At 39.8% G+C, this 23,037-nt stretch overlaps 4 protein-coding genes across 6 annotated transcripts; 3 read left to right on the forward strand and 1 right to left on the reverse strand.

The window, feature by feature from the left end:
• Positions 1–385: 385 nt before the first annotated feature.
• On the reverse strand, positions 386–13,784 carry LOC147759310 (uncharacterized). Its single transcript, XM_086998297.1, has 9 exons — positions 13,657–13,784; positions 10,655–10,949; positions 10,392–10,473; positions 5,769–5,983; positions 5,163–5,282; positions 4,208–4,332; positions 3,828–3,881; positions 3,294–3,333; positions 386–2,703 (listed from the first exon to the last, which is right to left on the reverse strand). Exons 2-9 carry the CDS (start codon positions 10,905–10,907, stop codon positions 2,555–2,557), a joined length of 1,038 nt encoding a protein of 345 aa, XP_086854423.1. The 5' UTR covers positions 10,908–10,949; positions 13,657–13,784; the 3' UTR covers positions 386–2,554.
• Positions 6,513–9,925, forward strand: LOC147759311 (uncharacterized). Its single transcript, XM_086998298.1, has 2 exons — positions 6,513–6,529; positions 7,051–9,925. The coding sequence occupies exons 1-2, from the start codon at positions 6,513–6,515 to the stop codon at positions 9,893–9,895; spliced, it is 2,862 nt and encodes a 953-aa protein (XP_086854424.1). The 3' UTR covers positions 9,896–9,925.
• Positions 13,785–14,735: 951 nt separating the features above from the next.
• LOC147759312 (uncharacterized) lies at positions 14,736–17,493 on the forward strand. Of its 3 annotated transcripts, XM_086998310.1 has the most exons (6): positions 14,736–15,148; positions 15,632–15,854; positions 15,973–16,083; positions 16,207–16,356; positions 16,724–16,743; positions 17,298–17,493. In XM_086998310.1, the coding sequence occupies exons 1-6, from the start codon at positions 14,741–14,743 to the stop codon at positions 17,319–17,321; spliced, it is 936 nt and encodes a 311-aa protein (XP_086854436.1). In that variant the 5' UTR covers positions 14,736–14,740; the 3' UTR covers positions 17,322–17,493. The 3 variants fall into 3 exon arrangements, with proteins under 3 accessions (XP_086854436.1, XP_086854434.1, XP_086854435.1); XM_086998308.1 differs by lacking the exon at positions 17,298–17,493 and having other exon boundaries at positions 16,724–17,207; XM_086998309.1 differs by lacking the exon at positions 17,298–17,493 and having other exon boundaries at positions 16,207–16,881.
• A 1,481-nt stretch (positions 17,494–18,974) lies between these two features.
• Positions 18,975–21,793, forward strand: LOC147759313 (uncharacterized). The gene is made up of 6 exons (XM_086998307.1): positions 18,975–19,195; positions 19,379–19,588; positions 19,764–20,012; positions 20,235–20,538; positions 20,681–20,923; positions 21,154–21,793. Exons 1-6 carry the CDS (start codon positions 19,021–19,023, stop codon positions 21,767–21,769), a joined length of 1,797 nt encoding a protein of 598 aa, XP_086854433.1. The 5' UTR covers positions 18,975–19,020; the 3' UTR covers positions 21,770–21,793.
• Positions 21,794–23,037: the final 1,244 nt, after the last annotated feature.

Consider the following 23,037-nt stretch of genomic DNA (forward strand, 5'->3'; position numbering starts at 1 on the left):
AAACTCCTTTTGGACTGGAAGAAAGCGCAACAGCAATCTTTATACCAATTGCATGCTTCGTGATTTTGGTAATGATGTATTTACTGTTCTCATAAATGAACTGAGCCAGAGGATTGTATGCTCAAGCTAATCGTGTGTGTATCTGGTGGCATATTTTTAATTTTGCTGGTCTTTTTTTGCTCAATGGAAATGACAGTGGAACGTCAGATTTGAGGAGCGTATGCTCTAAACTTGAATAAATGGTATATAATATAGATCGACATTTTGTACTTTCTGTACCGCACGTCAAATTAGGTATGGTAAATGGAATTTAAAAAATATTTTAAATGGTTTACAGCTGTGAGATGATCATATGTAAACAAAAACACATGCCATGTCATGGAACTCGAGTTAGGACACAATTTTTGACCAATAGTGTACATGTCTACATACACACACAAGAATCCAGTATGAAAAGCGTTTCAATGGAAAATTGATAAATCAATATACAAAGCAAAAAATAAATAAAATAAAAATAAATAACTTGGGTAGCCATGCTCATTTCATCACAGTCTAAGGGTTATGTATAAGACCAAATTTGTTGACAAATTTGAGACACTTGTTAATCCATTCCCTAAGCTTTTAAAACAAAAACCCCTGAAAGAGCATTTTAATAGACATATTCTGTAAGATGGACACAAAATTGTCAACAAAACATACATCTTTATCATAAGTGTTTGAATATTTTATATAAAATCAACAAAATTATCATAAATCATTTGCGCCTCTGTGCGGCAGTGAGATCTACAATTACATGTATATTCACCTTCTTCTCCATCAGAAAACTATTCACTGTACCCAGAAGTTCCTGAATATTGACCATGTTATGGCTTTACTTATGATATAAATGAAATCAATGTTTGTCATGTTCAATATGCAGTGTTTACACTATAGGATTATCATATTCTCACTGCTGTTTGGTAATTACCAATAAGGATTTACATGTATAATACATTCTAACAATACAAAACTCCACAAATTTATGTACAATCACAAACAACTGATAAATGAATTACACATACCAATACAATCAGGTCTTTGAACCTTAGGAATTATATGCACTGCTGCTCCCCGCAAGAAAACGCAGTAGTATCGAAGTAGCAAGGAAGCATTAACGCAGTAGTGGTGTGGAGCATATTTGCAGTAGAAATGCAATATAGCCTACTGCAATTCTACTTCAAAAATTACATAGGGTTGTACAGAGGAGGAGCATTAATGCAGTAGATTAGCAGCATGATAGAAGCATGTTTCAAATATGCTAATTAGCTTCCACATCGAAGCAGATTTGAAGCATGTTTGCAGTATGATTGCAGTAGTCTACTGCGCTGGAGTATCTACTTCATTTTCGTGCGGGTCGCCTTTGGACAATCTTAAATTTAAACTTCTGAATATCTACTGAGACAGTCAAATAAAGAGCTTTGTCTATCTATGTCTATTTTCTCCAATTTAATGTACTCACACTGACAGCCAAAATCCTGAAAACGCTCACATACATGTGGTACGATAGGTACCTGTGCTTGCAATAAATGGTACATCCATTTATATATATATTTCTACCTCCGATTCTTATAGCCAGTAAGATATAAACTATCCCATTTGTGGTTTTCTGTACTTTAAATATACCATGTTCATCAGGGGAAAATGGAGAACTATCTGGTTTCTAGTCAAAATCATATTATACTCATAATGAATTAATTATTACAACAGCTGCATTGACACCAGACTCTTCTCTTTTCAGAGAATAGGATATTACAATTTTCAAACTAAATGACCAACCATTTCAAACTTGCATTTTATCTAAATCTTGTTTACATATTCAAAATACGTGCGCCCTTTTTGATCTGTATCTAAACCAAACACTTCAATGTAAAATGACTTCCTTTAAGTTTGTAAACAGACAACGTTTAATTTAATGCCCTGTTTGCTTACAAATAAACTTTTGAACTGTGTTACTATTAAGTTCTTCTTTAAAATATCACACTGCAGATTAAATAACCAATAAATCTTACCAAAAACCAGACAAAAAGACTAAAGCATGACTGCCACTCACCTAATTTACCTGGAATATTTTATTTTACAGACCAGCATATATAATATGTACTGCTGTATTGTATATCCTTGAGGCTTTGCAGGTATTGTGTACTTTTATATACATAATGACATATACAGTAGTCACATTTTGCTTTCAATGTCTTCAGCACTACCATCAGAATGTAGTTGAAAATGTCACTTCTGCACTTTTTTTTTTCTTTTGTACAAAATAACCTTATGCACTTATATACATTTTTCTGAACCAGTTTTAATGGTCATCCTCTTTGCATATGCATATTAGCTGAAAACTAACATTCCTAATAAATAAATAAATAAATAAATAAATAAAATAAAAATAAAAGCCATATGTTTTCAACTCTCTTTTACAATTTCGTCATTCCTTCAGGGTTCTTTTACCTCCTTTCCCTTACAGAAAAGGATGTCTTATTCTGCCACGTTTCATTTGTTATTTTTGTCATCTTCCTCATTCATCGTTTTTCTCCTCGTCCTGGTCCCCTGTGGCCTCCTCATCCTCCTGGAGCATGGCATCCTCATCTATTTCTTCTTCTTTTTCGTCCTCCTCCTCCTCAGCTGCCTCCTCACCATTGGTGTCCTCCTCAGCCACATCCTCACCTGAAAGTCACAACAGGGGCTACCTTCACAAAAGAACTAGAAGGCGCACAATGAGTGTTAGGCCTCTACAGAGGAAAAAAACAACAACAAAATTTCATTTTTTCTCCTTAATAACCAATGGACCTCACATGCAAAATTGTTGATAAAATTATTACTCAGTTTTTGAGTTAATTTTTTTTTTTTTTTTTTTTGTTTGTTTGTTTTTGGGTCACATTCATGATAGAGACAGATAAAGGCGAGTTTCTTGACACCTTCCTCAGAAATCAGTTTGCAGGTGTTACTGTTTCCTCTACCCGCAGTTAGCGTCCCCTCCCCCCAACTCTCCTATTTTTTTGCTATTGGGTGAACTATCATAGTAACTGAAATCAGCCGAAAACTATGGTCTGCGTCGTGCTTTATTCCATGGAGAGTCACAACATGCAGGAAAACGCAGGGCAGACAGAATGTGGCACAACATACAATTTTCTGCTCAAGCAATGGTTAAGTCTAATTAAAGTACTCATAGCAATTTTTTTACCTAATACTGAGTGCATAAAAACAGCAGATCAAATTCTTATACAAAGTCCAATTTAAAGTTCAGGTTCATTTACCTTCTTTCCTTGACTCCTCTTTCTCTTTGCTATTCCCAGCCTGTGTATATGAAAACACCATTATTTACTCTCTCTCAAATCATATTTACAAATAAAGGAATAAATATAAACATTGTAATTCATGCATCAGCATGTACTGCCAAAAATGTATAGTCTGATTTGTATATATATAATGATGTATGTGCACAATATAATAAAAGACTACACCAGGATCTTAACATCATGACAATATTTACAAGAGCCTTTATATTCTTGAACAGCACAACAAACATCATTCAAATCAAAATCACTGAGAGCAATTTTCCAAGTCTTGCTGATACTAAACCAACTGGAAAAATATCATATCTTTGTTATTATGAAAATCAAATCCCTTCACAACTTCAGCTTCATAAATCACTTCTCAGTCAACCAATCAGTTATTTGAGCAATTGTTCAAATGATAAATAACAAACTAACAAGGTACTTTAAAATTCTTTTTTTAAACACCAAATTCATGTGAACTGCTCTAAATGAGAAATATAAAAATACACAAACCTCTGTTGTTTCTGTGCCGTTGGTGCCGGCCTCTGCTGCTTTCTTAATGGCACTCTGGAATGTTTAGAGTCGATAAATTAAACCCACTGATTGGTAGCGATTTGTCTTCACCAAAGCAAGTTATTACCAAGATCAAGCTTTAAACAATTTAGTACCATTTTCAGTCCTGTACTCTTACTGATAACACTGTTTTCTTTCAAATTGCCTATACCATTTATAACGATAAGTAAATAAAGTTTACCTAGAATATTAAAGTCAAATGTTTCTAATAAACGCAAATATTTCTAATTCTTCGAAATGTCAAATCTATCCAAAATGCATAAAAACCATGTATGTATTTCAGTTGTAGCGCTCTAGATCTGCATATGGCAAAGTTTTACCTGTTCTTGGATTGGTGGTACAAATATGGACATGTTGTGTTCGGTTTGGCAGTGGTTACATAACTCCCAGCTAGTGGGGAACACTTTCTTACAGGTAGCACATGACACCACAGCTGGTTCACCATCTGAGGGAAAAAAAAAGCATATCTTTTGAAATAATGGCCCAATCCTTCGAACTCGACCTGTATTTTATGAATATTCATCAGTTCCATGAGTTTGAAGACAAAAGCCGAAATGTTCTTCCACTGATCGTGTTATCACTGAAAGTGCATGGCAACAACGACAACATCAACATCTGTATCTGCACATAAAAAACATCAATGAAAAGCAGGAATTCCAAAAACCCTGACAATATTTCAGAAAAAGAAAATAAATAATTAAGAATGTTAAAATATTATACTAAAACAGTACAAACATCACTACCAGACCCAAGAAAAGTAACTCTGAGAACAAAGAACTCATCCAAAATGGCATGAGAGGTTTCGTGTTTAAAATTTCCCAAAGTTCACTTGTCCATGTTTTCACCAATAGAAGGAAAACCATACGGTCAGGGTTTCCAAGCTTGAAGGGATAACAACTCTTTGTATGAGATTCAAAAATTCCACATTCAATAAATTTTTAACAAGATGTTAACAAGACGTGAAAATGTAATAAATTGTATTTTACCACCAAAATTGCAGTTAATCGTTATATCTGGCTATCACGAGACGGTGGAATGTCATTGATTGCTACCCTCTGTAATAATCTCTGAACAGATTATTACTAAAACATACTCTTAAAAAAAATTAGATTACATTTAAAGTCTCTGTATGGGAAAATTACCTTTCCTTCAAGATAATTCACTTTATGGCACTTTTCCAGCCAAAAAGAAGAGTTGTTATCCCTTTGAGATATGTAGCCGAAATAAGTGGTCCCCTGAAAATCCTATCCAGTACTTATCAATTTCTTTTCTTACCAGGTCTCTTGCATTTACACAGGAACTTCAGTTGACATGTCCGCCGTTTGTGGAGTGCCAGCTCCTCAAAGTCTGTGAAGATCCACTTGCAGTTCCCACAAATCAAGATGTCTGGACTGTCTGAAGAAAAAATACAGAACGGATCACAAGTGTAGAACAAAAAATTGACAGACGATCAGAGCAAAGCAGATATTTTTTAAAAAGACAATTAACACAAAAATCTTTTTAAAAATTCTGCCTGAAAATGTTACAGAAATCTGCATCAAATCTATACCATGAAATATTACTATTTAAAATTATGTAGGAAGAGTTCATACAACGTGATATGAGTAGCAAGAAAAGATTAAACTTAATGGTTTCTAAAAAGACTTAACAAATATGAGGCATTAAGTTCACAGCCTCCATCCCTCAACCACTTGCTACATGAACTCATTAACACTAAGAAAAAAGGTCAAGTCTCACAGGTTCCCCAATAAACCACATGTTTAACCTCTGTAAAAACATTTTGTTTTACCAGCCTAACATGAAATGAATAACATTATCTGGACACTTAGACCCCCCCCCCCCCCAAACACAGACACACACACTACACACACATCTTCCTACCATATTTCTGCACTGGTCCTTTGGGCTGTGTGCTGGCAGGCTTCCCGCCCCTGCCCTTGGGGATATTGCTGACCAGTGACACCAGGTTTCTCTTGTTAATGGACCCCATGGGGTGGGCCATCCCTGGACGCTGTTTTTTCATGGGAGGGCCTCCTCCTCCTCCACCCCCTCCCATTGGCCCCCGTCCTGGCCCTCCTTGGCCCCCACCCTGAGACCTGAAGCACAAATGTTGATAACATTTTTAATTTTTTTAAATTTTACATTGAAATAAAAAAAAAGAAAAATAAAAAAAGGACTGGGTGACTGCATCACAATGGATCATGGTCTTCACTTTCAGAAAAAAAATTCTTGGTCTGCTTTTAGTCCAAGAGCCTGCTTCACAAAGTCTGAGAGCTTTTAGCCTTAGCTTAGACTGCTTAACTTGGATAATCAAACGTGTGGAGTCTAGTTTGCAATAGTGGTGTTAGAGCATTTCACAACTGGCTCCCCATAAATGTATTAAATATATCCACATGGACTAATATCACCCCCATGAGCATTAATCATTGTTAAGGCAATTTCAATCCTCTCTGGGGACTTGGTTAAAAACAAAGGTTGATTCGCCGTCAAGATGGCAGGATCACGTTCTTCGCAAGCCGTGAACATTTTAGTGATTTTAGTGGTTTTATTGCTACAGTTTACGCCCAGATATGATTCTGATGTATTATTAACTTACAGTGACAATTTTGGACATGTGTTTGTGGAATGCCATACGAGTTTGGGTGAGAATTTCGGACTTTTAGGTGCGACATCTTTGCTGTCGCCAGGGATACCTGAACAAACATGGCGCCGGTCTGTTGTTGCTGAATCGGCAATGTCGACATCGAACTTCTGCTGGCATCACGGGTTCGTATTACTTCTACTGAGTGGTGACATCCACTTGAATCCCGGACCAGCCAAAAGGAACTACAAATACCCATGTGGAATATGCAGTAAACCAGTAAAGTCCAACCAGAAGGGACTATGTTGTGATACTTGTGACTACTGGCATCATGTCAAATGTTTGCCGGAAGTGATTTCTGTGTCTAACGCTGAATATGGGAGACTATCAGCAAGTGACAGCGATTGGCACTGCTACAATTGTCAATTGCCATCAATCAGTGATTCTTTCTTTGATAACTCAGTATTGGATAGTACACAGTACTCCAGCAGTAGTGATGGTGAGTGTGAAAATACTGATTTCTTTGATAACATCAAAAAGGACCATCCCAAAGGGTTTATTGCTGCCTACATAAACATTAAGTTTTCGCCACAAAGTAATTCACATCCGTGAATCACTGAGACGAGTACCAGTGGATCTACTAGGCATAGCAGAAACCAAGGTGGACGACTCATTCCCAGATGAGCAGTTCAGAATTGATGGTTACCGGTTGTTTCGACGAGACCGTGATGAAAAAGGTGGCGGTGTCATGGTCTACATCAGGTCGGATATACCCTGTCGTCGGATGAAATGCCATGAGACCGAAGCTGTGGAAATGATAACCGTGGAGGTAGTGCCTAATAAAAAGTCAAAGTATCTCCTCATGTGCGCTTATAAGCCACCTAGTCTACAAAATGCAACCTTTACTGAAGAAATGGCTAACATTTTGGACAAAGCTCACAGTAACTACACCGACATATGTGTGTTAGGTGATCTCAACTTCGATTTGCTACATGACGCCAAAGGTGAGCCATTAAGAGACTTGTGTGATCAGTATGATTTGGAGCAGCTGATCAAACAACCTACAAATCACACTATTCATGGATCTACTCTTATAGATGTGATACTTGTGAGCCGAGCTGACAAATGTGTTAAATCAGCAACCATGAATACAGGATTAAGTGATTCGCATGACATGATATATGTTGTGTTCAAACTGTTTGCTGCCAGGCTGCCAGCAAAAACAGTGACTTATCGCAATTATAAGCAATTTAACATGGATTTATACATTCAGGAAGTGAACTACATTCCCTATACTGTGTGTGAAATCTTTGAAGACCCATCTGATAATTACTGGGCTCTTCAAACTATGCTCAGGGAGATTATGGATGAACATGCACCCCTGAAAACTGTCAAAGTGCGAGCCAAAGAGGCTCCTTTTATGAACAAAACCTTACGAAAGGCTGTGCGAGACAAAAAACGACTGCAAAATAAGTTCAGGAGATTCCCTACAGATGCTAACTGGGAAAAGTACAGATCTCAAAGAAACCGTACAACTCGCATAAGGAAACAGGCCATAAAGGACTATTTCAATGCCAAGTGCAGAAATGGACCTAAAAACTGTGATTTCTGGTCTACGATAAAGCCCTTCCTCACAAACAAAGGGTCCAGCGATGGAAACTCCATCATGATACGAACAGAAAATGCCATTGAGACTAAGCCGCAGGAAGTAGCCAATGTGATGAACAATTTTTATGTGAATATTGCATCGCAGATTGGGGGTAACCTTGATCTAGATCAAGGGATGACCTCCAATACAGACTTTGTACAACAGTGTGAAACTTACTTCACTGATCATCCAAGTGTGCAAAATATCAAATCTAGTATGAACAATTGTGATTTCACTTTTGAACATACCACACCAGATGATGTAATGAAAATCATTAAGGACATGGACACTACTAAGGCAACAGGTTGGGACAGTGTACCACCGAGATTACTGAAACCTGTAGCTACATGCCTTAGTCACCACATCACGTCAATCTACAATCAGTGTGTTGATACTTGTGTATTTCCGGATGGTGCCAAACTTGCTGAAGTGGTGCCACTCTTCAAGAAGGATGACAACCTTATCATGAAAAACTACAGGCCTGTTAGTATCTTGCCTGCTTTGTCCAAAGTACTGGAGAAGATACTTCATCATCAGCTGGCGCCTTTCCTTCAGCGGATCCTGGATCCCAGGATGGCCGCTTATAGGAGAGGATACAACTGCCAGTATGTGCTTCTTCGCTTGATCGAGGACTGGAAGCAGTCCTTGGAAAATCGCAACCACGCAGGAGCCATCCTAATGGACCTGAGCAAGGCGTTCGACTGTTTGCCGCACCAGCTCATTATCGCCAAGCTCAGGGCCTACGGCATGTCGCAAAAAGGTTGTGCCTTGATATGGGCGTACCTTTCGTCACGCAGTCAGAGGGTTAAACTCTCTGGACATGTCAGTGATTGGCTACCGCTGGTAAAGGGGGTCCCGCAGGGTTCCATCATGGGACCGATCCTCTTCAATGTCTTCATGAATGACATTTACGCAACGATCACCAGAGCGTCGTTATACAACTATGCTGACGACAACACTCTAGTCGCTATGCACCCAACCCGACAGGAGGTGATAGAGACTCTAACTACAGAGTCAGAGACTGCCATAAAGTGGTTCAGAGACAATATGATGGAGGCTAACCCATCTAAATTTCATGCTATTATGTTAAATGAAACTACAGATAGAAATACTATCAGTATTGATAATGCTAATATCACCACAGAACCACATGTGAAACTATTAGGTGTGAATATTGATGAAAGACTTAATTTTCATTATCATATCAGTGTACTATGTAAGAAGGCAGGTGCTCAACTTAAAGTGTTACAGAGACTTTCACAGTACCTTGATGAAATGTCTAGACTACAAGTCTTTAGATGTTTTATTTTATCACAGTTTAACTATTGTGCTTTAGCTTGGAACTTTTGTGGTGCTGTAGATTGTGCAAAGATGGAACGCATTCAGTACAGAGCCTTAAAGTTTGTGTATGATGATTTTGAGTCTAGTTATAGTACATTACTAGAGAAAGCAGGGTTATCTACTCTTGAGCTTTCTAGGAATAGAGCTGTAATAATTGAAGTGTTTAAATCAGTAAATAAGCTCTCCCCACCTTTCATGTGGGATTTGTTCAGTGTTAAAGAAGTACCTTACAGCTTAAGGAACTCAAATCAGTTGCTTCAGAAGCACTGCAGGACAAAATGCTATGGATTAAATTCATTAGCCTACAGTGGTGCTAAACTATGGAATATGTTGCCAGTATCAATGAAAAATTGTAAAGATCTGGACACTTTTAAAGGTATGGTCCAAAACTGGACACCCCAGTCAAACTGGAAATGTGAATTGTGTGCAAATGTATAGCCTAAAAGGCATTCTGGTTTTAAATCTCAGGTAGCCTCTATTTATTTAAATTTTATATCACTATTATAGTACTTCACATTAATTTATTTCATTCTGTCGGTGATATTAGCCTGCTATGGCTAGTGTTGTGCTTGTTGGAAAACTGACGTGAAATAAAATTATGTTATGTTATGTTATGTTATCAGATTCTCCGAGAAACATATCCTTGTTATCAATATTCAGTTAATCTTTTGTACAACAGGCCCTTGGATAAATAGCACTCTGAAATCTAGTAACTGCCTGATTGAAACACTGACCATTATCCTTTTTAAGACATTAGGAGGTCTAACATTTTATTCCCAGCAATGAAAATATCTGCTTCCTACACTTCAACTTTAGTTAAAAAATATAATCAAAAATAATTACAGCAAAGCTTTACAATACTTACATGCATCAAAATACAGAAATTTGTTAAGCCTATAAAATTTCTTTAAATATTTCCAGTGGCACCACCTACCAGTTATTTCCAGAAGGCCCTGCATTATGTGGTCGCTTAGCACCTCTTTTATGTTGCTTTGGTTCTGAGACAAGGTTTATATCTGTCAAATAAAACATTGGATCTTAAGTATGGGTATGGGTTTTAAAAAACGTATAGTTGCACAAAACACTAAAACTTGGAATGCCTTATGTGCCATTAAAATAAAATTTAAATCCAAGTTAAATAACATTTGACCACAGACAGTATGCAGAAAAGCATGTAACCAAGGCAACTTAGCTCACCTAAAGTCTGGCCGGCGTATATCATCCCGTCCTCTCCGTGTACCGAATTCCGAGCGTCAAACTCGTTGTAATACTGTACAAAGGCATACCCCTTATGCATGGAGATCCCAGCCACTGGCCCATAGCAGGCAAATATATTCTCCACATCTTCCTTCTTCACCTGAAATGTGTTAAGGTTGCCGACAAAGACGCGGCAGTTCACCCACCGTGGGTCTGACGAGTTGGTAACATTGCTTATTTTAGCAGTGTTCATAGTGTTACAGCTCTGCTTTTTCCTAGCATACCACAGGTATTCCTGAAGCAAAAGGTATGCCATCATCAACAGGTGATACAGGTAATATAAGGTGATGTATATTTACTGTCTTTAGACAATGGAAACAATTTGGACAATGTATGATTTATTAGTCAATACAATACTTTATATTTTTCACTAATTTAATGGAGGTTTTATTTGTGTACTTTTACTAGCCTCATGAGGGCCCCGGAGAAGATAAAGTTTACATAGACCTACCATTTTACCATCAATAAATATAGTTAAATAAATAATAAATGTTTTATTTCACCTAAGCACTTTTTAAAAACAATTAACAATTTTATTTATCTTATTCTTATCAAGTGAATATAACAATTAATAGTTTTACAATCTGACTACTGGTATTTTGGTTGCAAATGAACATTATTGTTATGATTATTTATTATATAACGAGTATGATAAGTTACAATATTGGCAATCAGGCATTTTAAATATTATAATATGCATATCATGATGGGAATATCAGACATAATGCACTTGGAATATTCCAATTTCTATGGAGAGAGAGAGAGAGAGAGAGAGAGAGAGAGGGAGATAGAGGGGAGGGAGAGAGAGAAGCAGAGTTTCCTAAAAAAGGGCATATTTGTGTTCAGAAAGTCATAATAACTATAAGGAGAAATATCAAATTATTTTTTCAGAATTAATGCAATCTATAATAGGTATACATATCACAATGCGCCAGGGGTGCCACAGTAACCACTGTCTAGCTGCAGTGCTGGCAAAACTGTGACCAGCCTGATCACAGGTCGCATATATGACATCCCTTTCAAATCTCTCTTTTAGCAATGTGTAATTTATACCATTTATAAGCTCAGGTAATTTGCAATCTAATTTTAAAACAAGGCAGCAAAGCTGTCAAATGTACAGACAAAAAACAGGAAATAACTATGCACAAAATAGGCTACTGTCAATTCTGATGCGAAAGTACATTATGTTAAACTGCAAATTCAACATCAAATTTTAATTATGCTCAACAGGTAATACCAATGTAAGTAAAATGTGTAACAAGTTCACACTTTGAAAATATATAACTTCCAGAAAAAGAAGCCAATTAGACTGTTTTTCCAACTCAGGCTGCATTTTAGTCCTGTATTTCTTTTTTGAAAGTTTGGCAATCATAAGTAACATGGTTTTCCCATAATGGTCATCATGGCAGCAGCACCCAAAATTGTGTTTTCTTCTATTCTGATGCCATATTACATAATGGTTAACAGCATAATGACTGTTAATTTTTAATAATAAAATATACGTATCATGGATTTTCAGAAAATGTGACTAGCATGGGTCTTCAAGCCCGTGGAACTTCAAAGTCACACCTTGAAAATATGTGAAAAATTAAATTTTCACAAAAAAAAAAAAAAAAAAAAAAAAAAAAAAGTTTAACTGGCAGTAAGAATTACCAGACAGACTGCATTGCCTACTGAAGCTGTATTTTAGTCCCATGTTTCTTTCCTGTAAGTTTGAGAACAGTAAGTGACATGTTTTTTCTTAAATGGTCATCATGGGAGCAGTGCCCAAAATAGTTTTTTTTTTCAAATTTTGATGCAATATTACATAATGTTTAACAGCATAATGATCATCAATTTTAATAATAAAATATTAGTATTATGGATATTCAGAAAATGTGACTAGCAAAGGTCTTCAGGCTGATGGAACTTCAAAGTCACAACTTGAAAATGCCAAAATGTAAACAAGACATCAAAATGTTTTTTTTTTCCAGTTTTAACAATTTCTAACATAAAACAAAATTAACAGTTTACTACCGTTTTTATATGATCAACTAAGAAAATTGATGAGATGGGAAAAATATCAATAGAGCAGTGTTAAATGTCCAATTTCTTCCATTCTGAGATTCTGAACATAGTGAATGATTGAATGTGACAAACTGCAATGATATGAGTTTATTTCCATTTTTGAAACTTTATTACATAATACACGACAACAAGTTTACCATCATTTTTACAAAATCAACTAACAATGTTGTAAAGATGCAGGAAATGTCAAACAAACACTTTTACATATCTTATTAATTAAATAATGAAACTGTTAACATGCCTAAGAATTGAATCTGAGGAAATGTGAAAAAACAGCATAACTTCTAAAATAATGGCCCGTTTATGCTGATTTTTTTAACTCAACCTGCGTTTTAACAGGATTGACCACTCCTGTGAGTTTAATGACAATTGGCCTATCTGTTTTTCTTATATTGTGTTTACAGTGTTGCATATATGCTGAAAAGTGAAAAAAAAAAGAGCATAACTACTAAAATTGTGGCCCGATCATGCCAATTTTTTTAACTTGACCTGCGTTTTAGTAAGATCGATTACACCTGTAAGTTTCATGACAACAGGCCTATCGGTTTTCCTTGAAATGTGTTTACAGTGTTGCATATATGCTGAAAAGTGAAAAAACAGCATAACTTCTACAATAATGACCCGATCATGCTGATTTTCGAACTTGACCTGCGTTTTATGAATATTCATCAGCTCTGTAAATATAAAGCCAAAAAGTAAAACTGCCTTCCACTTATCGTGTTTACAAGGAAAGTGCACGGCGCTGGCGACGACAGACGCAGGTGATGGAAATATGTACAGACACATCTGTGTCTGTACATAAAAAAAACAGAGCTGTGTATCTGAAATAAAGGATTGTTTTATCTATTTTTATTGATTTTACCATTTCTACTCACCCACAGTCTTGGCTCCAGTAGTTTTGTTCCTCCCAATCACGTTCACACAGAGCAGAGCATGCGAGCGGGAGGAGTGAGGAGTGCTCATTCATGTTCGTGCATGCTGTTGCTCTGTTCCTGTGTCCTAGTAACTCCTAGAGGGGCGCAAGTTTGGCCCGTTTTTGGCGATTTGCATTTGCATACACATGCACTTTCGTTATGCACTTTCGTTATAACGCCGGGCACTTTCGTTCTGTATTTTTGATGCTGTGTTTTGTTTGCGTTTGTCAATTTGCTACTTTGTAGCACATTTCTCAACTGCAGGAGCAGGAGAAGGGCCTTTTTTGACGATGTTAACGGTCATTTGGCCGTCGGCTACTGTGACACGGTCATGTGACCACAACAAACCGCAATGTTTACAGGAACTAGGCGTGGGGTCCTTTCTTTAGGGGGGGAACCATTCACCCGGCCACGGCAAACATTCCAGGTGCGCACTAACGTTTTTTAATCGTTTTTGGGGCTTGAAACGCATCTGGTGCCAAGTTGCGCGCCGAAATTGCCCCATCCGCCCCGGGATTTTTGGGGCGTAATTTTCGCATTTTTTGCCTTTTTCTTTTTTTCTTTTTTGCGCTGGGCCGACAGAGAAGATTGAGTGGGTTCCTTTGCGCAGGGGACATGCGTAGCTTCTCTGTAGAGTGACCCCGAATCACATGACGACTCATGCATACGTCATCGCTGATTTTCCTCAAATCAGCGATTCCAACCAATCACAAACCCAAAATCAGCGATCTGGTCGAAAATCAGCGATGACGTAGGCGAAATCAGCGAATTACGGCCGCAGAAAAGAGGTCACGTGGTACAGGAGTCGTCAAGCACAAGCTATTCAACATGGCGACAAGAGGTAAGTTTTCTCTCGACTCAGCGATTCACCTGCCCGTTGCTCGCTTTAAACGGACTAGATAATTTAAACACCGACACCGATGAAAAGCTCAAGTAGTACCGAGCACGCCGACGTATCAGTCGGCGCAACCAGTTGCACCTTTCCGCTTTTTATCGCAATAATTACCTTTTCGCGGGAAAAAATCCACGTGGGTGGGTGCTCGACATGACATGTCTGGATTTCTTTGCAGATGAACCGAAAACGCCACTCCCCTCGACCAGATCAAGCGACCCAGTGTTCAGGAGGAGGTCGGATGGAGCACTGACGCTCGGTGAGAGTAACGCCGCGAGGAGGGCTGCTGCTTCTGCAGCCACTGCCTCCCTCACCGCCGCTGCCAAACCACCGGAGAAGGTTGCGGAGGAGGCCAGGTCTGCAGTCATCCAGCTCGGCCTGGATGTCACCGACAAGAAACACCTTCTGGGGCATCACAGGCTGCAGTTTGGAAAATACCGGGGGCAGACCTTCCGGTGGCTGGTCGAGAACTCCCTGGGGTATGCCGCCTACTTGGCAGAGAGTCTGAGCAGGGAGACTCCACACCCCGGCCCGCTGGGTGTGAACAAATACAAGCTCAAGGTAAAATCTTTCCTTTTAAATCTTTTTGATTGCCTTACTATATGTAATGTGTAAGGTATTGAAAGATTGAAAGTAATGCCCCATGGTGTAAGGTTAGTTGTCTGCACCCCCCCCCCCCCCCCTCCCATGTCTTTTATAAGTCTTTCATTGGTGTTATACTGGTTTGTGGTGAATAATACTTCAAGTATTCAGTTACTGTGGATACAGACAAACATCATAGTTTAAGTATCTGACATATCTGTCCTCAAGTCACTGATATCTAGTATTGTTAAAGTGGTCTTGTAACACAAACTAGTCGGACTGAAGGTCACCTCCCAGGAAAGGTACAACGCATTGTTTGTATCTTAGCACACACAGTAATATAAATCAGTTGTACTAGTTTCCATTATTGAAAGAGATGATAGTAATTAACATTCATTTCAATTGGACAATGCCTTTATTGTCAGGGTACCTGTCTTAATCACCTTTATTGACTTCACATAGGAGTACCTTGAGCTGTTCCCCCAGGGTCGGGAGGCTATTGCTGCCAAGACCAAGGAGAGGCAGGCAAAACCCACACCACCTGCCAAGCCTGTCCCAGTATCCTCCAGCTCACTTCAGAGCCTCATGGTCGGCAGTCATCTGTCACCAGCAGGGCTCAAAGCTGGAGTGAAGAGACAGCTTGGTCCCCCAGGGCCAACACCCAATCTTAAGAAATCAAGAAGAGGTAAATGACACATGTATTATTACACACATTTTTTTTTTTTTTTTTTCAAATTTAATAGTTGATGTGTGCTTCTGTATCAGTGTATTTATTCCGTTATTCATTTTTTTTTTTTTTCCAGCAACGGCGACCCTGCCCAAGTCTGAGGATGTGGAAGTGGTGGACGCCCCCCTTCCTGCCCCAGACAGCACCAACACCGCCGTTGCCAAGAAACCTAAACCCACCACCAGAGGTAAATGTAATTCATGGTAATTTCATTGACGTAAGGACCCTTGTTTTAAGAGTAGCTTTCTAACATCTTTTTACAGTTGTTGCCACTTTTACTTCAGTATATTCTAATTTTGTTCATTTAAAGCGACAGCCGTAGACCCTGAGGAAGTGAGCGACTTGGAACGCCCAGAGCTACCTGTCCCTGCCTCAGCTGGTGCTGGCACCAGTACAGCTGCCGCTCCTGACACCATACCCCAACAGGAGACCAAAAGGCAGAGCTCCCTGCCAGATTCAGGTAAAGACTTTTTGTTTCTTTTCCATGAACAATTTGAGGTCACAGCTGGGATTCAATTTGGAAATTAACCAGTCAATTCAATTTGGAAATTAACCAGTCAATTTTCAGTGAGCAAAAAGTTAACTCCTAGCTGCTGACCTTACATTAAGTGTTTTGTCTGTGACATATCACATACCGCCCCAGCCCTCCTGCCAAGGTGATGATGACAAGAAGAATTCCTTCATGAAAATCTGCACAGCTTAGATTGTGAATTTTAAGATTTTTTATAAAATTAATCGCGCAAAGTGTAATGAAAGAAAATAGTGTAAAACAGAATGTAAAACATTAAGAGTGTTCTATTGTTCTTGTACCTGTTTTCTTTTCACAGTCTTTGGAGGACAGGTGTTGGTGAGTTTGAAATCAAGCTTTCAGAGTTTTATTGTTTTATTTATTATTAATGCACACGTGGCTTATTCACTGACACTTGTAGCATGTGGTGTGTTTTCTTTTTATATGTTTTGGAAGGTGACAGCACAGCAGCAGCAGCAGCACTTTGGTTTTGTTTTCTTTTTCGCTTTTTCGCTTTCCTTTTTTTTTTTTTTCTGCATTACTGTGGGTTCCTTACTGTGAGGTGGTTGGTGTTTGTATTGCCTGTAGATTAGCATAAAAGAGCTGAACATGCAATAACTTTTTTTTGTTTGTGGGTGATAAGGTTAAAGATATGAGGATGTATTTAAATGATAACTATTGACCATAAAGTAAACAAAGTCCAAGCAGTGATTAATCTGTTACTTTTAATAACCTCCAATGCAGAAGATACATGATAAGTAAGAATGAGTAATTTTTAAAAGTAATGAGAAAGTATGTCAGCTCTTGTAAAGTGTGATATATGTTCATGATTTTCTTTTATTTCAGGTTTCCCCCTCTATTATTTTGTACTTATTGCTCTTCACTTGTTCCAGTGCCCGTGGATGACACTGATCTGATCCCTCTGTCATGGAAGGCCAGCCTGCCACCACATGAAGCACAGTGGGTTTCCCGTGCCTTGTTTACCACCCGCCGGGGCCAACTGAAGCAAGAGCTGCAGCTGTGGTGGCACCCACCATCACCCAGACTGGTCCACGCCCAGCCCCCTAGAACAGCAGGGCCTTTCTTCACCCACCCCTTCTTCCTCTGGATGCCACGCCGCATGTTCAGGGCTCAGCTGTCTTGCTCTGTGCCATCATGCAAGGGTCGCCAGTTAACATCCTGCGGTTTCTTCAAGACTGTCCGCCGCGTCCTTGACATCGATGGCTACTTTTACATGGGCACTGAGTACCTGGAGTGCGGCGCCTGTCACAAGAAGTATGCGGGTTGGAGTGGGGAAATCCTCCAACAGCTGGACGTGGCGACAAGGGGGAAATTTCCAGCACTGCTCACATACAGGTAATTTCAAAACTTTTCTTTTTTTTTCTTTTTTTTAATTTATGGAATTCTTGCATTTAATATCAGTTCATTTGAAAATCTATTTCAGCGGACAAAATAACTCTGTCTTTACATTTATAACTTATTCTGTTCTTGATTCTTTGTTGCAGGTACTCTTGCTCTACCCGGGTAGTTTCTCTCCTGAGAGAGCGATCTCTTGGGAACAGCACTACTCGGCTGAGTAAGCAACTGTGTGAGCAGCACACCAGGGATTGGCTAAGCAGGGTAGCCAATTTCCTCTCAGTTGTAGACAAGTTTGCCAGCTCATCCCTTGTGCAGAGAACAAGTCCTCTTCAGCCGTTACCCTTTGAAAGACTCCCGGGGCCAGCATGGCTACAAACTGTGCTGGTCCGTGACGTGTTGTTGAGGCTTGATGAGATCAAAGCCAAGGTGACCTCCACCTTTGGATCCGTCTTGAAGATGGACTCCACCAAAAAGGTATGTACAGTTTTTGTTCTGATTTGCTCTCTTAAACTTTGTACAGTGAACAGTTTTGAAAACAAAACAACAAAACACACACACAAAAAAAAAAAAAAAAAAAAAAATTTCTTTAAGAAAATGTATTAAGTGTCATATTTCCCCCCTCCGTTTTTCAGGTAGCCAAAAAGCTGGCAGGAGAGGCTGCAGGCTCAGCTGCCTGGTGCACCAACGTGGGCAATGAACACGGCCAGGTACTGACCTCAGTACTCACTGCTCAGGAGGGAGCTGGCCTGACCAAGATGGCCCAGGGCCTCGTGAGGCGGTACCAGCTCAGTGAACAGCCTCCACCCAAGGTGATGTATGTTGACAGGGACTGCTGCTCCACCTCCGGTCCCTGCAATGTCAAGAAGCTGTTTGCTGGCTGGCCCCATCTGGTGGTGCGACTGGACGTGTGGCACTTCATGCGCAGGTTCGCCTCCTGTGTCACCACGGAAAGCCACCCACTATACGCCGTCTTCATGAAGAAGTTGTCTGCCTGCATTTTTGAGTGGGACGCAGATGATCTGGCAGCACTTCGAGATGCCAAGCTGGGCCAACTACAACTACAGGGCGCTGGCGTCAGCCCAGACAACATCATGCAGCACATCTCGCGCAAGGAGTTAGAGAAACACTGCCGTCGCCGCACCCGCGGTGTAGCTGAAACCACTCGTCTCTTGCAGTCGCTGGTCGACACGCTGGACAGTGATCAGGGGGTGCGACGCGCTAGGAGTACCTCTCCTTGATCACGAGAGAGTGCAAGACATGTGGGCCTCTCAACAGCGCCACATACCATGCCTCCAGGACGTCGAAGGGGTCTCTCTGTACACCCAGACTGGAACTCTGAGGAAGGGCGGGAAGGAGCTGAAGGTCTACAGGTGTGCGAGGGGCTCAGTTTCCCTGGAGAGCTTCCATTCTCATATTGTTAGATTCATTCCCGGTAAGCACAACCACACACACCGACAGACTGCTTGGTTACCTGAAAGTAGATTTAAAATCACTTTAGACTGACTTAATTTTGATGCATTGGTACTTGTTAAATTAAACTTAACATTTTTGTTGAAAATTTGTGGTTATTGAACACTTGCAGCTAATTTTCTCCCTTTTTTCTTGTTTTTAACAGGACAAAGTGCCTCTGCCACAAATTTCCAAGCCTACATCCTGGAAGGAATTGTTCGGTGGAACCAGGATCGTGCGCTGGCCGCAATTGACAATGGGGACACCGAACTTCGCTGCTATGATGGACAGCTCGTCCAGGCAGTGAACCATCTGGGAGAACGGGTGCTTGGCAATACCATCGTGCCAAATGCTGTGGTCCCCAGGAAATACACTGGTAATTAAAGTGATTTAGGTTTCGTGTAATTTATAGGAATATAATTAGTTTAGATGTAATTGCAGCCAAGAAATTATTTTTGGAAAAAATAAATAAATAAATAAATAAATAAATACATGAAAAAAAAAATGAGGCCTGCTACTAATAATTCTCTCATTTCTCTCTTTACTTCCAGGTGAGCTTCTAGGGTGCGAGTACCTGCTCGATCAGACGGGAAAGGCCCTAGAACCTGTAAAACTGGACCCAGATGCACCCGAGGAGGAGGTTGTCGAGACAGTGGAGGAAGATGCTGATGATGAGGGTTCTCTGAAGACTGTGATCCCACAATTGCAGATGCTGACGAGGACCCTGTATTCCCACATCCCTCCCAGACCACACACCTCCTCCGTGACAGAGGCAACCAATACCTCTCCACCCAGAGAAGGTAAATTTTTAGATTATTACTATTGTAATTATTATTATTATTTCTTTATTATTATTATTATTTTTTCTTTATATGTTTAATTCCAGATATGTAGCTATGCAAGTCAGTTGCCCTGTTCTGTTCACACAAGGTTATTTTATTTATTTTTTTTTTTTTTCAGGTGATATTTCTTTTTTCCCCTCCCCCCTCATTATATCGGCATATTTTTTTTTTACTTTCCAGAAGAGGTGCCCCTTGAAGAACCAACACCCAAGGTAGATGAGACTTCAGAGTCAGTGGACAGACATCATATCCCCGGTTATGATGCCGTAACGAAGCTGGCTTCTGTACTCGTCTCCCTACGTACCATCGAGAGGGAGTGCCTCCTAACCGAAGATGTGGAGAAGATAATCCACCACTGGGAGGCGTTGCCAGAAATGGACAAACAACGCCTCCGTTACACTCCACACTTCAAGAGGAGGCACACAAAGGGGCGATTTGCCTCTTCCAAGAACACCATCACTCCTGGGGTGGAGAGTGTCAAGAAGTAAGTTTTTTTTTTTTTTTTTTCAGCTAAGATTGTATTAACACTTATTTTTCAGAAGATATTGGCATGAAATAGACCAAATAATAATAATAATAATAATAATAATACAAGAAAAAATTAAGTTTTTCCTTTGTACTTTCAGGTGCATGCTGGGGACTGGCACCCCTGCGCGTGAGCCTTCCGAATCCAGGGTAGTGGAGGCCGTCATAATGCAACTAATGGAGGCCCATGATGCTCCGTGGAAGGGAGGCAAAAGACAACACCCGTGGGGAGTCATCATGCGGGACTATGAGAGGATCACCAGGCTCCTTTTCAACAACGCCCGTGTGATGGAAAAAACAACCCTCCAGCTCTTCTCCATAAACATGAGGACACTACATACATGGTAATTTCTCAACTGACTCGACTGTCACAGCAACATTGTAAAATGTTAATTCCTCACTTAAATTAGATTCCTGAAAAGTCACCAATTAAACTGATACAATGATATTGCTAGTGCTTTTTTTTTTTTTTTTTTCCAATTTCATTTCAGTTTTTATTTTTTATTTTCTTTCAGATTTAAGAATATTTAAAGATTATTTCCTGATTATTCTTTTTTTTTCTTTTCTTCCATAGGCACAACAGGACTACAGATGAGCAGTACAGGGCCTCCCTTCTACAGGGGATGTCCCTGCCCGCTCCTCCTGCAACAGCAACAACACCGCTGCCTGCTGCCAGGCAGCTGCTACCGCGGCTGCCAGTGCCCTCTGGAACACCGCACCAGTACCACCTGCCTAAAGACACCACAGGCACTGCGGTGCTGAGAAGAGATGGGAAGAAGAAGAAGAAGAAGAAGATGAAGCCAGCCCGCGCAACAGAGACACAGTCCAAACAAGTGGTCGTGGTCCCACAACCTGTTGGATTTTTTCCACCTGGCATTCTGCCGCACCAGTTGGCACCAGCACCCGCCCAGTGGACCACCTTCGCACCCACGGTGATGACCCCAATACCAGGTTTTCCACCCTGGTCCCAACCACTTCCACAGTCAACTACACCAGCTCCGGTTGTGGCTAAGAGGACCAGAAAAACAAACAACTGTAAGAAATGTGGAAAACCACGCAACATCCAGGCGGGTCATAGCGGCTACCGTGGCCATACATACTGCCCTGACAACGCAGAGGGCCTGACGTACTTAGCCTGGAAGGAACGAATGAAGGCCCTCTTAGAACAACAACAACAACAACAACAGTGAGGGCAGTATAAATAAGGACTGTGTCTTCCCCAAAATGACATTATTCTCGACAGCTGGAGTGTCATTTTTTATTTAATTATACAAAGACAGCTGGACTGTCATCATATATTTATACACAGACAGCTGGACTGTCATTAATGCAACAAACAATGCAAGGGAAGTGTGCAATAGCTTGGTTAGCTGGCAATTCACTTATTCAAGGATAGCTGGACTATCTCTTATTTATTCAATGCAACTGCAATGCAAAAACAACTGTGCAATAATTTGTTCCAAGATAGCTGGACTATCACCTACTTATTCAATGCAACTGCGATGCAAAAACAACTGTGCAATAATTTGTTCCAAGATAGCTGGACTATCACCTACTTATTCAATGCAACTGCGATGCAATAACAACTGTGCAATAATTTGTTCCAAGATAGCTGGACTATCACCTACTTATTCAATGCAACTGCGATGCAAAAACAACTCTGCAATAATTTGTTCCAAGATAGCTGGACTATCACCTACTTATTCAATGCAACTGCGATGCAAAAACAACTGTGCAATAATTTGTTCCAAGATAGCTGAACTATCACCTACTTATTCAATGCAACTGTGATGCAAAAACAACAAGACAGCTGGACTATCATCTATTTATATATATATATATATATTAAAAAAAAAATCACTGACTTATTTCAATCATTTATGCAACTACAACGCAGAAAAAAACTGCTATCTGCATTGAGGTTCAATAAATTTGATTCATATACAACCTGCATTCTTTGTTTCAATTTGTATATTGATTTTAAAAAAAACAGTAAACTGAAAATAAAACGGAATTTGTACATTTAATTTAATTTTGATGAACAGTACAAGTAAATTGAAAGTAGAATGCAGAGCACGTTTCTGTATTCCCCCCCCTCCCCTTCTTTCCCCACCACGATCTCAACTGTAGCAATCTGTCACAACCAAGGTTATTTACGTTTTTTTAGCATGCAAACGCATTAGGCGACGCTATTCAGCCAAGATCTGGGTCTTAACTCCTACTTAACTCTAGAGGGCGCAAGTTTGGCCCGTTTTTGGCGATTTGCATTTGCATACACATGCACTTTCGTTATGCACTTTCGTTATAACGCCGGGCACTTTCGTTCTGTATTTTGATGCTGTGTTTTGTTTGCGTTTGTCAATTTGCTACTTTGTAGCACATTTCTCAACTGCAGGAGCAGGAGAAGGGCCTTTTTTGACGATGTTAACGGTCATTTGGCCGTCGGCTACTGTGACAC

Source organism: Lingula anatina, unplaced genomic scaffold (assembly GCF_051362555.1).
Source record: "Lingula anatina isolate TDL-2025a unplaced genomic scaffold, LinAna3.0 unanchor8, whole genome shotgun sequence".
Classification (NCBI taxonomy): domain Eukaryota; kingdom Metazoa; phylum Brachiopoda; class Lingulata; order Lingulida; family Lingulidae; genus Lingula; species Lingula anatina.

Excerpts from the sequence above, each read along its gene's own strand:
- LOC147759310 (XM_086998297.1), bottom strand. The coding sequence starts at position 10,907 with ATGAACACTGCTAAAATAAGCAATGTTACCAACTCGTCAGACCCACGG. Across the intron at positions 5,283-5,768 it reads AGGACCAGTGCAGAAATATG|ACAGTCCAGACATCTTGATT; the intron begins GTAGGAAGATGT and ends TTTTTTCTTCAG. Across the intron at positions 2,704-3,293 it reads AGAGGAGTCAAGGAAAGAAG|GTGAGGATGTGGCTGAGGAG; the intron begins GTAAATGAACCT and ends TGTGACTTTCAG.
- LOC147759312 (XM_086998308.1), top strand. The coding sequence starts at position 14,741 with ATGACATGTCTGGATTTCTTTGCAGATGAACCGAAAACGCCACTCCCC. Across the intron at positions 15,855-15,972 it reads TCTTAAGAAATCAAGAAGAG|CAACGGCGACCCTGCCCAAG; the intron begins GTAAATGACACA and ends TTTTTTTTCCAG. Across the intron at positions 16,357-16,723 it reads GAGCTCCCTGCCAGATTCAG|TCTTTGGAGGACAGGTGTTG; the intron begins GTAAAGACTTTT and ends TTCTTTTCACAG.
- LOC147759313 (XM_086998307.1), top strand. The coding sequence starts at position 19,021 with ATGTGGGCCTCTCAACAGCGCCACATACCATGCCTCCAGGACGTCGAA. Across the intron at positions 20,539-20,680 it reads GGGGTGGAGAGTGTCAAGAA|GTGCATGCTGGGGACTGGCA; the intron begins GTAAGTTTTTTT and ends TTGTACTTTCAG. Across the intron at positions 20,924-21,153 it reads ATGAGGACACTACATACATG|GCACAACAGGACTACAGATG; the intron begins GTAATTTCTCAA and ends TTTCTTCCATAG.